The sequence below is a fragment of the Chlamydotis macqueenii genome, chromosome 3, assembly GCF_036417535.1.
Source record: "Chlamydotis macqueenii isolate bChlMac1 chromosome 3, bChlMac1.mat, whole genome shotgun sequence".
Classification (NCBI taxonomy): domain Eukaryota; kingdom Metazoa; phylum Chordata; class Aves; order Otidiformes; family Otididae; genus Chlamydotis; species Chlamydotis macqueenii.
The window spans coordinates 2,374,528-2,392,638 of NC_141558.1; the positions used below are offsets into that span (position 1 = coordinate 2,374,528).

Below are 18,111 nucleotides of genomic sequence, written 5' to 3' on the forward strand. Positions count from 1 at the left end.
TAGTTGCAGGAACACAAGTACAGAACAAAAAACTCATCCATTTTACATAGGTAGAGATCTCATTTAAACATCTAAGAGTCCTGTATGTCAGCAAAAGAAGTAGAGAGAAGAGAAGGAGAAAACTGGCTCCAAGAGCTTATACTGACTTTATCCCATTTTACAAGTATTCTGTATTTAGCAGTCCTGATCGTACTGATGAAAAAAAAGGAAAAGAAATAACCACCAAGTCTTACTTGTTAATGTTGCTTCCTTCTTTCAGCCTATCTCCCGCAGCACCAGTCTTCGTTGCCCTTTCACTGCCTGCTAAGTCCACCAGACTCAGCTTGCCCACCTTCTCACCCGACGTCTGCAGAAGGAACCAGAGAACAGCTACTGTTAGTTCGCTCAAATTAAGATACATGGTTTGACGTATCTTCTAACAAGAATCAAGCTTCATTTCTTGGTGCAGATTCTCCGTAGCTCTTCCAACATCTTTGAAAGGGACAACCCTGGAACAGGTTGCCCAGAGAGGCGGTGGATGCCCCATCCCTGGAAACATTCAAGGCCAGGTTGGCTGGGGCTCTGAGCAACCTGATGTGGTTGGAGATGTCCCTGCTCCTGGCAGGGGGGTTGGACTACATGGCCTTGAATGCTCCCTTCCAACCCAAACTATTCTATGAAAGTCACCAGCCCTGAACAGTATCCTGGGTTATCTCACCAGCTCCAGTTTCTGAAGCAATAGGAGGATTTGAAGTGAAGTCAGATACGCCAATATCGTCAAGATATCTCAGAAATCTCCAGAGGAGAGGTACACAGGGCAGATTAGTAAAATGTTAAACCAAGAAACATCCAGAGGTAGTACAGGCCAAGGAGCCACAAACAAAGACATGGGGTTTACAATCCCATCTTGAAAACAGTCTCCTAAAAATCTTGGATTTTATACCAGGTTTCTTCTGTTTTTCAGAGACTAAGCATGAACATGACAAGAAGCATGTTATAATTCACAAGAATTATTACATTTGCCGAGTCTCCTACATCCTTAACAGGCTCCAAGAAAGTCCTCTAAGCCATGTGAGTATGTAAACCTATAACACAGACTTTGTTACAGAGCCTTTTACCTCATTTGACTCAAAATGACATTCTGAAGCGCTCCATGAATTTCATATGCCAATCTGAAGATCTAATTGACTTTAGCATCTCAGTATCACAGTTGCAAAGTGCTGCATTCCCCTAAATGAACAGGCTAATGAGAATCAACATGCTTTTCAAAAATGTTACTCTAAGCCTCTCAAAATATTGCGTGATCATCAGGCCCTACTGAAACATTTCCAGGACTGAAAGGACCAGCAGATGGGAAAATAAAGAAATCTATTCCAGAAGCTCACACAGTGGCCATTGGAAGACGCAGAAAAGACAGACAATCAGAACCACCACCTTGCATCCAGGCTGACCGTGACCACGTAAAAAAAATACGTATGGCAAGTATGCAGTACAGCCACAGCACAAACAGAATGATTTGCTTTTCCATGGCAAAACGAGGAGTTTAGTGTAGTATGACTGCTGATTTGAAGTGTAAAGGGAAAAAAAATCCAAACAAGGAACAAAGGAAATTATTCGGATAAGAAAATTGGTGAAGACTGGGAAGTGAGGAGGAAAAAAGTCCAAATGCTCCATAACAGCAAATGCTTTAGATGTATTCAATACTTAGGCACATACACGCCTTAGATTTGCTCTGTGGACAATCAAAACTTCTCCAAGGCTTTGAAGACATTAAAGCATCACCCAAGTACAGAATCTATCAACAAATTTTAAAGAGTTTTGGTATCTATTTCAATTATAGTTGATCACTGTGTTCTGTGATGGATTAAATAACTTTAACATAAATGTATTTCACACACCCCTCCAAGGAATATTTGCATATAAGGAAATGTACAGAAAAATTTAAATGTCTCTTAGATATTTAATATATGTGCACAAAAATATTAACGTTGTGCAATGCATAATCTTTGAAATGAGTGTTTATATCTATAAAGTTGAACACTTACACATATTTGGATGAAATAACCCCTTGAAGGAGATTTGGACCTTGTAACTTGTTTTACTTACCCCTGACTGTACATCATAGAGGGTGTGGGTGAGGATAATCTTGAAGACTGCATGGGACCGACTGCTCTCCTCATTCATGTTAGTTGCAGCCACAGTTCGAGATTTGTTGCCCTCGGACATCAAGGACTCGATGTCCTAGATACAGTTTTCACAGCCGTAAGTATATCTGCATTAACAGTCTTTTCAATCACCCACTGAAACAATCTCATTTTGGTAAAATACAGCATTTTTCCCACTAAGTTTCCCACTGTTTATTCATAAGGTGTGAGAAAAAAAATATTGTGATCTCCCCTTTAAAGACCGGAAATTACACAATGCTGTGACGTGCACAATCATCCATTATCTCTACCTAGATGTCAAATTATCAACAAAAACAATGCATCTGCCTGCACATAGCAAAAAATGCTCAAAAGCGAAGAAAAAAAAGGGAGGAAACAGCAATTCATGTTTGAACACTGTAACATTTTAGCCTCAGCTGTCAAACACACGTTCTTGAAATCTGTAATACTGACATAAGGCTCAGAATTTTATAAAACTGGGCCACGTCAAACAGGTCATTATGTTCCTCCTACATATAAGAGCTTATAAAATCCTCTGGTATCTTCAGTTGTGATACTTAAGCAAAGGAGATGCGTATTTCTCAAGGGTTTCACAGCAATCCAATAAAATAGTTAAAACTTTAGAGTCTTGGGCCTAACTTTTATTTAAGCATCTTTACCTGGATGACGAAAAAAAATACCCCAAAAAACAATCAAACAAAAGACCACCACAGACCACTTTGACTCTGCATGCTGGATGACACAAAGCTGCTGGGCAACACGTAACGAAAAAGCACGCGATGTGTCTTGTCTTAACAGAAACCACCAAAGAGAGGGAGATGAATATCTGGAGAAACTGCAACAGGAAGGATTGCAACATTTCCATGTTTTGCCTAAGCGGACAGAATTCCATCCCATGTTTACTCATTTCTCCTACAGTTCGTTAATGCTTCTTAAAAATTACAAACATTTACAATCCAGCAAGCAAGTTTCGTGCAATGTTCTCAAGGATTTGCCTTGCGAACAACCATTAATTTATAGTTCCAGGGTGGCTGCTGGTAAGTGAAACGACACGGCAACAGCATGACAGCCAAAAAGCGACCAGGTGTGGTACTGAAAATCCATCTCTGCTAAATCCTGGTTCTGTAATCGTTCACAGAACCCTTTCTCATGGATACAGCGTACACTCATCTCAAGTTTGGGAGGAAAGCTCCTTTATGACACAGCTGAATTACTGTTCTCCCTGGTGATCACACCACAACAATCCTTCAGCTCTCTTGCTCTAAAATCCCTGTTACCGCCATGGCAATTAGGAGCAGCTTAACAATTTTTTCCTGTTTAAGGGACAGTACTCTCATGTTTAGGATGTCAACACAAGCCTTTCATAAAATTGACCCTTACCTTGTAGCTAGCAACAGCTAGTTTGGATAGGCCATCTACGTAAGGACCATAAACACTGTGTTCTCTAACTTTTAATGACTGACGGCTTCTGGTTGGGGAAAAAAAAGTTATTTATAAGCACATGACTGACTGAAGACAACATTTATAGAAAGCCAATTTCTCACTGACAGATCTCAAACATGATGGTCTTACAAATGCCATAATAAAGCACAGAACAAGGACTATAATGCAAACAAAAAAGCCTTTATGTCTACACTTAAAACACTGACATGGACATTTTGGCCACATCATAAAAGCTAGCATTAGGGGGAGTTTACTCCAAGCTTTTAGTCTTACTTCTTTATTTTGATTTAAAACGAAAGGACACAGAGATTAGGAAGAAGCGCAAGTCATCCTACGCAAACGTCTTAGACAGGGTCCATTAAGGCAAACTGGTCATGGAAAGGAGTGTATGACAGCTGTTGACACAAATTACCTACCCTTTTGGGTCAAGAAGATCTCTAACTTTCTCATTGTATATCTCCATGTAAGATACTTCCACTTTGAAACTCTGCTCTTCGTTCTCCTCCTTCTGTGCTCTTTCAAAAAGTCCGCTGCAAAGTCTAGGGATTAATCCGGGCTGGTCAGCAGTGCCCATCATCGTGTATGATTTTCCAGACCCTGTGTGATTGAACCTACGATTAGTGTACATGCAACACGGTTTCTTGCTGCACAGTGCATGGAAAGGAAATAGAGAAGACGTTAAAAACAAAAGTTTTGCATTTCAGTGAAAGATACTCATGTGGTTTTCTATTTTAATGTAACCAAAACACCATTTAGCTAAAGACCATTTAATTAAAAGGAAAAGTAAAACAAGAAATTTAATTCAAACTGACAGAGAAGACTTTTTCTGGCAGGCACAGTCACACTGTAGAAGACAACCCACTAACACCCACACACGTGCCACAATGAGAAAAATCAGTTGCAGAAGCATACTCATTTTTGCATATTACATTTAAAATCACGGTCAAAGACTATTGGAACTGCAGAGGCAGAAAATACGGGTGATGCACTGAACTCAAGGACGATCACTATCATTCCACAGATTATAATCTAAGGTGTGAGAAATAAGGGTAGCCAGCAGCAACAGACAAAATCCTGTTTCTCATCCTGTCCACCTCCTACCTGATATCACAAAAGAGAAAAACATTTCTTATCTACATTACAAGGTATTTCTCCTGAAACAATGTCACAGCAGCCGTGAAGAGCCTCCAGTCAGAACGTAACATCTTTGTTATCAACAATATTTTTTGCTTACGTCCAGGAGGGACTTACCAGTCTGTCCATAGGCAAAGATGCAAGCGTTATAGCCTTCAAAGGCATTCTGGAGAATATTCTCCCCAAGGCACTTGAAAACAACGTCTTGACCTAAGAAATAAAACACACAAGCTAACATTGTCACAAAGCAAGAGATTTATTTTCCTTGATTTGGATTCTTCTATAATTAAGTAAAAGGAATTAGTGTTTCCCTGCTTCCTAAACAGCATGTAGTATTTGTTCCTTCTGCGAGAGAAAGACCATCAGCCAGTAGACATGCTCCAAATTAATGCTACGGTGAAAATCAGAAGCTGTGATCATCACGCACGTACCTGTACGGGCTTAAAACAACATCCTATCCATTTCACACTCAGAAGCTTTATCAACAGAAAATCTCCTGCCAGCTGCAGAATTTCATCCACTGGTGAATGACACCACCTCAAAATAAACCCAACCTGTGCGTTTTAACAACTGTCAGTCGATTTTAATCCAGGGTGATTCGTAGAGCGCTAGATGATTTCACTGAGCGTATAGAAGGTATTAAATAATACCAGGAGGAGATTTTTGCAGAGAAGGAATCACAACAATGCAGAAGATACTATAATACAAGACATGCATTAGAAAAATACAGGGTCCATCACTTCTTTTGTAATGGAACTGAAAAATCTAAATCTAAATCTGCAGGAACAGCTTTTCCGTTCCTTTTCCAGAGGAAGAAATTCTTAATATATTTGGATATTATCTATTTCAACCAAACCTCTACTTTCAGAATTTCTTTTGCAAGCAGAAGAACCAAAGTCTGAACAAGACATGGCAGAACTTTATGGACTGAAAAAGTCCTCTCAAATATGTCAGGGTTCCTGAAAGCTCCTCCTTTCTCTCACTGAGGGAAGTCTGCATCTCTACATCCAAGTCTGCTCAGAATTTTACACATTCTAAATTTCCCATCAAAATTCCTAACAGCTGTGCCTGGCTAAGCACAGTGGAATGGTTTGAGAAACAAAAAATTTACCTTCCTGTGGAATTTGTAAGTCACGGTTTTCTCAATTCCTCACTGAATTACTATTTGTTAGTTATTTGTTAGAGAAATTAAAACCTAGAAGCATATCAATCTTTTATTTTTCTTGTGATTTTTTTTAAAAAAATCAACGTAGACAAGCTTAACCGATTCCCAATTTTAAGAGATGACAAATACGAAAGGAAGAGATCACCAGAGCTGTAAGTCCAAATATATTTCACATTTTTACCGTAACTATTTGCCAAAAGGTGTTATGATACACAGAAAACTTTTAATTAAATACATTACACATTCTCACCAGGCTGTATGAATTCACATACCCTTATATTTAATTATGCTTTATTTTAATACCCTATTATTGACTTCTAATATGATGTCAAATTCCCCTCATCGCTGTGAAACATGAAATTACACATAGTAACGTTCCTCAAATCCCGAAAAGAAATGGATCTGATGCTTCCAAAATGATGGACTTGGAACGATATTTTAAATAAAGATGTAAATATGAGTAACCCTCAGGAATGCCTGGAGATTTTCCTTTTTCTTTTGGGAACAAGCAGTCATAGAGCGGAAGGCGCTTTGTGCCATACGCTCTGTGCCCTGGAGCAAATATTGTATTTCAATTAAATCATTCGCACTTGGAGACGACAAGCACAAAGCTACAGTAAATATTACCTGCGTATTTTTCTTTGACAGATTCATCCATAGACCAAAAGCAGTGATCGTAAGCAAACACCTGTAGGAAAATAACCAGACACCTTAAAAACTATTTATAGGACACCTTATAAAAACTGTTGCCAAATCAAACGTCACCATGACCATGCTGAACACCATACGCATTCCCACAGGATCACTTATTTTCTGTGAGTTTGAAGCGTAAACAAACATCACATCTTCCTATATTCAAGCCTCTTCCTTGATTTTATTTCTTCCTTGGTTTTATTTCTTCCTTTCTACTGCATGAATCCTATTCCACACTCACCACATGGCAGCCGAATGGATGCCAAGGAGATCTCCGTATCTTCCTTTAAACCCATCCTTGCAATTCATTTTTCACAAGACTTTATTTTGCAAACTGACAGATGTCCCCTCGCTGTTTCTGCCTACCATCTCCCCGTGTCTCTTGTCTCCATAAATTAAAAACACGCTGGAGGGTAGAAACCTCTTTCCATCCAAGAGGAGTATGTATTTACATACTGCTGACAGACAGACGCAGTCGTCACCAAACTCTAACAGTGGCAAAGAACAACACCGAGCAAATTAGCTTCACAGAATCACAGAATGGTTTGGGTTGGAAGGGACCTTCAAAGACCATCCAGACCAACCCCCCTGCAAGGAACAGGGACATCTCCAACCACATCAGGTTGCTCAGAGCCCCAGCCAACCTGGCCTGGAATGTTTCCAGGGATGGGGCATCCACCGCCTCTCTGGGCAACCTGGGATGGTGTTCCACCACCCTCAGTGTAAAAAATTTCTTCCTTACACCTACTCTAAATCTGTCTCCCTCTATTCTGAAACTATCACCCCTCGTCCTGCCCCACCAGGCCCTGCTGAAGAGTCTCTCCCCACCTTTCCTGCAGCCCCCTTTGGGCACTGGGAGCCGCTCTCAGGTCTCCCCGGAGCCTCCTCTTCTCCAGGCTGAACAGCCCCAGCTCTCTCAGCCTGGCCTCACAGCAGAGCTGCTCCAGCCCTCTCAGCATCTGCGGGGCCTCCTCTGGACCCTCTCCAACAGCTCCACGTCCTTCTGCTGTTGGGGGCTCCAGAGCTGGACGCAGTGCTGCAGGGGGGTCTCACCAGAGCGGAGCAGAGGGGCAGAATCCCCTCCCTCGCCCTGCTGCCCACGCTGCTGGGGGTGCAGCCCAGGGTGTCGTTGGTTTCTGGGCTGTGAGCGCACATTGCCGGCTCGCGTTGAGCTTCTCATCCACCAGCACTCCCAAGTCCTTCTCCTCAGGGCTGCTCTCCATCCATTCTCTGCCCAGCCTGTATTTGTGCCTGGGATTGCCATGACCCAGGTGCAGGACCTTGCACTTGGCCTGGTTGAACTTCATGAGGTAGAGTAGCACTATAATATTTTTAAATAGAATAGTTTCAATTTTGTGGTAAATCCATTTAAAGCCCCACAGGCACCTTTGTTTCCTCATGAAAGCTGATCTCCTGTAAGACAGTGCATAATCTGGGACCTCAGGCTGCAAAAGCAGATGTTTGCAAAACCAAATCCCCTGGATATGTATTTTTAAGAAAAAAAAATACTAAAAATCAGGTAATACCTGACCTACATTCACAAAATTTACTGTGTAGGATATAGGAATATAGGAAAAGGGAAGTGCAATGCGTCACTCTGGCTGTTTATTTCTCATCTAAGCTCACTGAAGGCTGCTCTTTCCCCTTGAGACGTTCTGCATTGCTACATAGCTGACGGTTGCATCCCTTCAGATCACACTGGCAGAGCATCGCGCCATCACACCAGCACCTCCCATTCCTCTCCTGAACCCTCATTCTGTTATTTCTGAAAACTTCACTTCATCTATTAACACACTGTCGTGTTCCATCTTTGGGAAGTAGCAACAAAGCAAATCTTCCTCGAGCATACACACTAAAATAATTAGAAAAATTATTTAAGAGTTTGAAAATCCATACTACCAACACATCCAAACTTACTAGCTAGGTTTAGGAAAACACTTAGTATAACACTTCAATAAAACATCATTTGCTATGTGACCACACCGATAACGCTGAATCCTGATGCTAGGATAGATACCTGCATACCAAATACAGAGTCACAGGAACACACGCCGTAACAAAATGGATTTTCTTTAACACAAGTACCAGAAAAAGCTTTTCAAAGCCCACAAATAACAAGCAGCCTTCCATTCAGTCTGTAACGCTGAGTATGTATGTTCTCATTTGTTCCTCTGAGTCATTTTTTGGCATGGGCTGTACAGAGCTCTGCTGCAGCGAGGAGATGCTTCGAGTTTCTTACTCAACAGCTGATCAACTACAGAGCTGTTTTTCAAAATGCCTTTAATATTTGGATAGCCCAAGGCCGAATAAACAACGTGACAATTTTCCCACACTGATTTAACATGCAGTAAAAGCCTTACCTTTGGTTGGGTCCGACTGTTCCGCGAAGCATCAGGAGCAGAAAGGATTTGGTACAGGGTCGGGGTCAGAAAAAGAAAGACAAAAGAAAAACAAAGATTGTTAGTTGCAGTGATTTCAGCTTAATTACTCTATCATTAATACCTCATTATTGGAACGCTGTATTTAAACAGTTCATTTCTCTCCTCAGATCTCTCCTTGCTTACAGATCCCGAGTCATTTTATAAACCAAGGCTTGTCTCTTTTCAAGAGTAAGATTTGAGATGCTGCTCTGAACACGTTGATTTTAAATTCAAAGCCACCGACTTTCCTCATGCTGCCACCATCTCTTCCTCATTCTCTCCCAGGTATTTTTTCTTGTGACATCTCTCTCTCTCTCTCTAGTTTTGTGGATGTCACCGTCTCTTAAAAACAAAGTACCTAAGCAACGCTAAAATCTCCAAAACCACTCGTTCAAGAACTTCAGGAGTCATTTAGGAGGAAATTTCAGATCCTTGGACTTGCCCAACTGAGGTCTCTCAGGGTTGCCAAGACAGCAGAGCAAACATTTTTTTCCCTAAAAGAATGAGCAAAGAATAGCAATTCCTTTCATCTGTTACATGCATAATTAAAAGTTTGTTTGGGTTTGTTTTGTTTTGTTTTGTTTTAAACAACAAGAGCAAAATTACTGGAGTGATCTTTAAAATAACGGCGCAGCATCAGTCAATGCCCCCACACCAGGTTACGCAGCCTTTCCCCATACGGAAGACTGGAGAAACACAACAAACACACAACGAGGAACCAATGTTCTCCTTGTCCTGGACCTTCCAGAAGAGATTAGGAAACTCTTGACATCAGTACCAAGTAAGGTTTTGTGACAAGCATCACTGATTTCTTTTGAACAGAGCAGGAGAAAGACATGGGAGCCATCTAAGATTCCCCTCAGAGCTCCTGCTGCTCATGTAGGTTGAGAAGCAAGTTTAAAAATAGTCATTTCTCAGCACTGTCTCTCAAAAATCATTATTTATTAAGCAAGCCCATCATCTCTTTTTACTCATGCTTGGAACTAACACGCCTATCTGTTTGACACAACAGGAACAATGCTGACTTCGGATAGCAGACGACTTCAGCTTGCTATGCAGGATGATTATTTAAGTTGGGGTTACCCCAGGAGAACCAAGTCGCGGGGTCATTCCAGCAAGCAGCGACAACATGACCACTTTTTCCCCCCTGCCATCTGGCTAAGATTGAACAAAAGCTCTCCCAAGGCCCTTGGCAGCATGCTCCATGTGGACTCTCGACCGTCACTGTTGCTCCTGGGTGGGTCGGAGATATGTAGGCATATAGAGGGAATCTCCCTCACCAGGGCTTTGACCCAGACACCGAAGACACCAGAGAGCTCCTCTGGATTATTCTGAGAGAGATGCAAGAGCATTTTGTTGGCTCTCTGTGCTCTGAGGAGCTAACGGAGCATTTTGCTGAAGGACTTCATTGAAAACTACTAGGGATGCTTTCAAGGCAAGCTTTTTCCTATTCCTGCAGGAAAATAATTCTTGTTGTAAAATAAAGAGAACAGCAAGCCTGGATTCTGAGCCTGAGTTTAGCACTCAGAGATGTGACGCTGCTCTAATTCACACCAAGCAGTTATGCTCGTCTTCCCCAGCCCCGTTCCAAGACGGGATTATATTACGACAACAAAATACAGAACGCGTTATTGAGCATTTGGATTAAAGCAGCAATAAGAACATAATCTCAGAAGTCCCATCACATATACAATTTCAAGAGGATGGATTATGCCAGGCTATGTAAATCATCAAGTTTAGTCCAGACTAAAGGTCTTCAATTAAGTCTCTCATTTTCTAAAGAGCTGCGCAAACACGCAAAACCGCGTCTCGCAGCCTCGCCTAATCCAAACACAAAGGAAAGCCCTCGATCTCAGAAACCCAGTGCACAGCATCCAGGATCCAGCCCAGCTATCTAGAGCTGTAGCTTGTTCTGTGTAATCTGGAGCAAGAGAATAAACTGGATAAATGTTTCCCTAAGGAAAGCATCAAGGGTGCACACTGTATCACGCTGCGTTGCGCCGGGCACACACAAACCCATTAATGCTGCAGCTGCACGCCGCAATAGCTGCACCTAGAAACCCATGAAAAGATTTTCAGCCTGACTGGAAATCCCATGGGAAACGAAGAAATACAGGGATACAGCACCCACAGCATCCCGCGCAGCTACGAGAACAGGCTGGAAGCACTGAGTGTTTAGAGAAGGCTCCACGCCCAAGCACGGTGCATTGCCACAGTCGATCTCAGAGGTGATGAAAAGGTAAATGGACCAGTTGGAGAGGGTCCAGAGGAGGCCACGCAGATGCTGAGAGGGCTGGAGCAGCTCTGCTGTGAGGCCAGGCTGAGAGAGCTGGGGCTGTTCAGCCTGGAGAAGAGGAGGCTCCGGGGAGAGCTGAGAGCGGCTCCCAGTGCCCAAAGGGGGCTGCAGGAAAGGTGGGGAGAGACTCTTCACAGGGCCTGCTGGGACAGGATGAGGGGTGATGGTTTTAAAACAGAGGGAGGTAGATTCAAACTGGACATAAAGAAGGGATTTTTTACACTGAGGGTGGTGGAACAGTGTCCCAGGTTGTCCAGAGAGGTGGTGGATGCCCCATCCCTGGAAACATTCCAGGCCAGGTTGGCCGGGGCTCTGAGCAACCTGATGTGGTTGGAGATGTCCCTGCTCCTGGCAGGGGGGGTTGGACTGGGTGGCCTTGAACGCTCCCTTCCCACCCAAGCCATTCTATGAATCCATGATTCTAAATACCAAGCCACAGTGCTACCTACGGAGCAAGGGAGCATCTCCTACAACAAATCACGGACGACAGCAACATACGCGGAGAACATTTCCTATGGTTAAGGCTGGCATCAGCAAAAAAACCCAAAACAAAACATGTCCAAACCAGCGTCTGCAAGGCAGAGAGTGCAAAGGAGCAGATGGCGAAACGCACGTTGTGGGACTCGAAGGCCCCGTCCAGCGGCTCCCCAGCAGGGTCCCCAAGGACGCTGCCATTTCAGAGGCGCAGGACTCGCAGTCGTTCCTCGCTGACAGCCAGTAAGTCACATCTGTCTCAAAGGCAGCGGAAAGGTCCAGGACAGGAAGGGAAAACGTATCTTTTAGCTACTGAAGGATGTCACCGAGATGTTTTTCAGCTACATATTTTCACGTGAATCCAGACTGACAGGACTTTCCTTCCCCAGCTCCCTTCTTTGATCTTTTTCCAACTCAATGTCAAACAGAAGTAGGGGGAATATAATACATCCAGAGTTTCTAAAATAAAAAAAAAAGGGAGAAAGAGAATACTCTAAACCAACTCCCCTCATTTATTACTATTTTATTTGTTGCAACCAAGTGAATATGCGTGCCATGTCAAGAATGAATGAAGTAGCCCTAAGTAATCATTTCTTTTTAAGCTAGCTCTTACACGGTGTATGCTTCTTGATCAAAATACATTTGCTTTCCTATAAAAACGCTAGTGGTTTCACAGAGCACAGTTTAAACACCGGATAAAAACGGAGCAGTTCCCAGCTGAGGCCTTCCGTACGTGTTCAACAGCATTATTGCTTCTGTTCTTTTGCTTCTGTTCTTTTTTAAAAAAAAAATAGAATCTCCAATAATTTAATTATATATTCAAGTAGAATAAACTATTAGTGCTATTTTAATTATATCTCAGATGGGTTTTTACTCTGGCTTTCCATGTTCCAAAGGAGAGGGAAGGCATAGTGACCTTAAGTATATTTGAGATTTTGCAGATCTCACGGGGGAGACCCCACAGCAAATTTGTAGAGGTGAAACATTGCTGGGAAGAAGCGAGGATAGCTCAGACCTTATCTGTGCCGTCTGGCTGACCCAACAGCTCTGAGATAGCAGCCAGCTGGCAAATCGGCACACGCTCCACATCAGTCGCAGCACATCCTGCTCCTTGCCGAAATCAAGAACGGGCAGATGGGGCGTGCGGGGGAGAAAGGTGGGAGGCAGGGAAATGAGGTACCGAGGCTGTAGGACATGACCTGACAAGCTAGATATTTTTTTTTCTTTTCTGTTTTCTTTTTTTTTTTTTTTAAAAAAAAAAAGAACATTTCTTACACCAGCAGTGACCACAACTTTCAAACCATAAATTCAGCTGATGCTGCTCAGTGGCACAAGGCTGCACTGGATTTGGGGAACTGGAACATAACAGTCAGATCAGATATTAGGAAAAAATTTTTTACACTGAGGGTTGTAGAGCACTGTCCCAGGTTGCCCAGAGAGGTGGTGGATGCCCCATCCCTGGAAACATTCCAGGCCAGGTTGGCCGGGGCTCTGAGCAACCTGATGTGGTTGGAGATGTCCCTGCTCCTGGCAGGGGGGTTGGGCTGCGTGGCCTTTGAAGGTCCCTTCCCACCCAAACCCTTCTGTGATTCTATTTTACCATTTTCAGAAGCTTCTACAAAAGCAAAATATAACAAGAATTTTCAGGGAAAAAAAAAACCAAAAAAAAAAAAAAGAGGAGAGAGAACAATTTCCAACAGTAAATATGAATTAGGGACGTCCCAGCAAATCCCCAGAAATTTTTATTACTTTCCACTTTCAATCTTCCATGGCCATTGCAAAACCAAGCGCATCGGATTCCAGTGTAATCAGTGCTATTTTATGCTCTCAGAAGGAACTAACTGCTCAGCACAAACTCTCAGAAGTAGCTAAAAACGCAGCTAGAAGGACATAGTGATGGGGAAAAACTACTGGGGGCTTACCAGCGGAAAGGTGCCAGTGTCTCCCAGTGTAAGACCAGATTCTTTGTGCTCCTGGCTGTCTTAAATTAATTTGTATTCATGCACATTTTATTAAAAGTAAAGTGTCCACATCCCCCGTACACAGACCCCATTATAACACTCACAACCGTGATGCCCGTTCCACACTTCCAAGCAAATCTGGAAGAGAAATGTGATGTTGTAACCACACCTTCACTCCCAGTGCACGTGGTAATGTCACCACAACAGGGGAAGCAGCCCCAGACCTGGGCTAGGTATCGACTCAAAGGAAAAAACCTAAAGGACAAATGTCCCATGACCTCCACAGGTCCCTTCCAACCTCAGCCATTCTGGGATTTGATTAATAATTTGGTGCAGATAAGAGCAGCACAATAACTACGCTGGGTTCTGACACACACACAACTGCATCCTATTTCAGCTGGAACCAAATAACTAATGCTACCCTGGGCAGAACTAGTTCTCTCCACAGATCTTTCTTTCCTTCCTTCCTTTTCCTGGTTAAGTATGTCCCAAACAGTTCATGTATGAAAAACTCTGAACTATAATGCTCCATTTCTTTTGTGGTTTCTGTACGGTGTTTTCCCTTGTGACCTGCCAGGAGCTTCCCCACTTAAACTCCCACCATCGCTTCTGAGGAAATAAAAACAACGCAGCAGGGTGAGGGTGCTTGGGAACACCTCAGAAAAATCAAATATCCCGTTCACAGAACCCTAGAACAGAGCTTCACTAGGCAAATGTAGGATTTTGTTTGAAGAGCGACGGGTTAAAAGGTAACGGCTTCCAGGGACTGAAGGATTTTTCAAGAAAACTCATCCTTCAAACAAGACTTTTTGAGTTTGACCCCTAGCTAGATCTCGGAGGGTAAATACTGGGTGTAGATGGAGCAGAGTACCAAACGGATCCGTGCATCTCAGCATTAGATGCTTGCTGTAACAGGAGGCAGGATTTAACAAACCACTACTGTGCAGTCTTTTACTTTAGAATAACAGGCTTATGATTTGCACGTTTACGTCCCACGATGAAGAAGCACATACATCCTCCACCGTACCACAGCAGCTTCCCAGCGTGGGGAAGCCGATAAATGGTGCAGGAATTCCTGAAGAGCTCCAGCACCAGCAAGTCTCAAGGCAGACAAGGTCAGGCACACCAGATAAGGAAGTATGCACAAAAAAAAAATAATTAAAAAAAAAAAATCAGGAAGATCTTGCATTTGTTTGAAGTTTGGGAGCCCAGTTATCTTTCTGAAGCAGATCCTTTAATTGGTAGTATTTTTTTTTCTATATAAATAAAGTCTTCAGAATAAGTTTTTTTGAAGAGCCAGCAGTTAGTTAGAAAAGACATTGCAATGTTCAAAGTTTTACTGTTTAAATTGCAGCTGCAGAATTTTTTTCCTGGCATAAAAGCCAGCCAATGGTGAAACAAAATTTAGACAATAAATTTAGTTATTTTACTAGCATATACGTAATTGAAAGACAGCAGTAAGACAATTGATAAGAGATAGCAGAATTAATCAGGAAGCTGTTTCCTCTCTTTCCACATATCAGACAAACACAACCTGCAACACATTTTGCTGCTGTTGGGTGCACAATGAGAGGAAATGCCAACTCAATCAAGTTTGATCACTTCAGGCTTCTTTCTATGATACTTAGAGATCCATTTTCCCAGACCATTTCAGAAGGCAAAGTGCTTACGGTTGGTGGGTTTAACAGTTTATAAATATTCTTTCCCCGTTTTCACATGTAGATCAAGCGGTATCACAATGCTGAGTCCCACCAGACTCTAATTTCTGGACGACATCCTCCAATTAATAATATTCTTACGGAGTCTCGATTTTACCTCCATAGAGATGCCGAGCTCTTCGGGTGAAAATGCCCAGAGAGGTGGTGGATGCCCCATCCCTGGAAACATTCCAGGCCACGTTGGCCGGGGCTGTGAGCAACCTGATGTGGTTGGAGATGTCCCTGCTCCTTGCAGGGGGGTTGGACTGGGTGGCCTTTGAAGGTCCCTTCCAACCCAAACCATTCCATGATTCTAAAATCAAGATTTTTTTGCGAACAGAAACAGCTTCTTTAAAACAAAATCCCCAAATACGTCAAAGAAAATGTGAAAGCGCACACACAGCTCAAAGCCTAAACTTGCATAGCTGAAAGGAACAAAAGTAATCACTGTTACTTGGAAAATTCCTTCCGTGCTCCCAGGCATTCCAGGCATCGTTGGTGGTTACTTAGTTTCTACTGACAAAACTAATTTTTGCCAGCTTACTCAAAAGAAAAAAAAAAAACCAACAAAAAAAACAAGTCCCCAGAACCAGGAACGCAGGCTGAACAGCAGCTTTGTCGGAGTTTTCTACTTGGAGCTAAATTTTCAGTATTGTTAGTAAAATAATCTGCTTAGTCCTGACCACATTGGAGTGGTGCGTGTATCCCATAAAGCTTGTGTTATGACAAGGGGATTACAACTTCATCCTTTTGTTTGTAAACACTTAGATGTCGGGATACTATTGTGCTCCAGAGAATGCCTGGTGAACAGCCAGTACCCAAACTTTTAATCACTATTGTGAATTTCTATATTTTTTTAATAGAATCTGATGCAGCTACCATCTTCTAACCATGGGAGGGAGGAAAAAAAACTCCTCTTATGATCTGGCAGCTTCTTAACTCCACTGATAGATCTCCAGATGGAAACATGACTGTCGTAGCCCCGCGATTTGGCAGAAAACCCTGTTCTGCCTCTGGGATAACCACACAATGTGCTTGAGTCAAATGTGATCTCCAGTCAGCCCAGGAGCTGTGTGATGAGCTCCCGAAGAGGTAGATAGCACAGCATGTCTGTGTAAGTATATGTGTACAGGTGTATGGAAACATCTATTGTCATTGTCTTCTACAGCATCAACATCCAGCTCTGGAGCCCCCAACAGCAGAAGGACATGGAGCTGTTGGAGAGGGTCCAGAGGAGGCCACGCAGATGCTGAGGGGGCTGGAGCAGCTCTGCTGTGAGGCCAGGCTGAGAGAGCTGGGGCTGTTCAGCCTGGAGAAGAGGAGGCTCCGGGGAGAGCTGAGAGCGGCTCCCAGTGCCCAAAGGGGGCTGCAGGGAAGGTGGGGAGAGACTCTTCAGCAGGGCCTGCTGGGACAGGATGAGGAGTCATGGTTTTAAAATGGAAGGAGGTAGATTCAGACAGGATATTAGGAAGAAGTTTTTTACTGTGAGGGTGGTGGAACCCTGTCCCAGGTTGCCCAGAGAGGCGGTGGATGCCCCATCCCTGGAAACATTCCAGGCCAGGTTGACCGGGGCTCTGAGCAACCTGATGTGGTTGGAGATGTCCCTGCTCCTGGCAGGGGGGTTGGACTGGATGGCCTTGAATGCTCCCTTCCCACCGAAACCCTTCTCATTTGATGACTGTAACTAACCCAGGCCTCTATATGCACAGCACTCTCATCCAGTATAATCTTTAAGTTAAGGCAGGGGCTAAAAAGCCAAGTCACTGTTATGCAGGATTAACCCTCGAACAACACGCTGTACACTAGGCAAAGCAGAGGGTTTACACTAAAAACCGTCCTTAAAATACCCACGCAAGAACTGTGGCGTTAGACCGACTTCATCACACTTACCGGAAAAAAAAACAAAAACAAACCAAAAAAGTATGACTGTACAAAAAGTGAACCAAGCTCAGCAGAGCAGCGTCTGACATCTGACTTGGAATCCTTCAGGATTATCACCAGAACTGCCCCAAACGTCGCAGCTCCGGACAGCTGGCTCCGTACTTCCCTTCTCCAGCAAAAAAAAAAAACCTCAGAAAACCCTTTTGGCTGCAATATTATTAGCTAAGTTTTTTCTTACTAAACTATTGCCTGAAAACATACACACGCAGGACTTCTCACTCAGAAGTGAAGCTTCATTTTTGGGAGGATTTTGGTTTTTTTTAAAAAAAAGCATTTTCCTTTCCAATTAGTTGAGCTTCAGCCTGCCCCCTTCACTTGCCTCAAGGCACAAGCTCCTCATTTCCAAGAGCATCCCAGACTCCCAGTTCAAGGTTTTGTCACGCTGTCAGCCCTAGTCCCTGTCAACACACAGAATTAATCTGCAATTAACGCAGAAACCACGTTACGAAGCCCCAGTTCCGGAACAGCTACCATTCTGAATCTATTTTTAGGTTTTTTGAAAGCTTCATTCTGCACCACGGTGCAACTCGTCTAATGCAAAGGTAAGCTGCAAAGAAAGAAGAATTGTGTTTGGACCTCCTTAACTCTGGCTTCTTCACTGTAAGCTTTTAAAATGTTTATTTTGAACATGTAAATTTTTCCTACTTTTTTTTTCCTTGGGTGGCGGGTGGTATTTAGGAGAGCTCAGGAAGACAACCACGGACAATTACATTCTTTATCAGCCATTTTCTTCAATCGTGAGA

At 43.1% G+C, this 18,111-nt stretch overlaps 1 protein-coding gene across 1 annotated transcript in view; it reads right to left on the reverse strand.

The window, feature by feature from the left end:
• The window catches only part of KIF13B (kinesin family member 13B), a 133,669-nt gene that overhangs the window by 68,985 nt on the left and 46,573 nt on the right, over nucleotides 1-18,111 (reverse strand). Inside the window, exons 3-9 of the mRNA XM_086743592.1 lie at nucleotides 8,940-8,955; nucleotides 6,514-6,574; nucleotides 4,839-4,931; nucleotides 4,004-4,184; nucleotides 3,525-3,612; nucleotides 2,086-2,220; nucleotides 234-346 (exon numbers count right to left, since the gene is read on the reverse strand). Coding sequence (XP_086599718.1) covers nucleotides 234-346; nucleotides 2,086-2,220; nucleotides 3,525-3,612; nucleotides 4,004-4,184; nucleotides 4,839-4,931; nucleotides 6,514-6,574; nucleotides 8,940-8,955 — 687 coding nt within the window. The remainder of the gene's footprint in view (nucleotides 1-233; nucleotides 347-2,085; nucleotides 2,221-3,524; nucleotides 3,613-4,003; nucleotides 4,185-4,838; nucleotides 4,932-6,513; nucleotides 6,575-8,939; nucleotides 8,956-18,111) is intronic.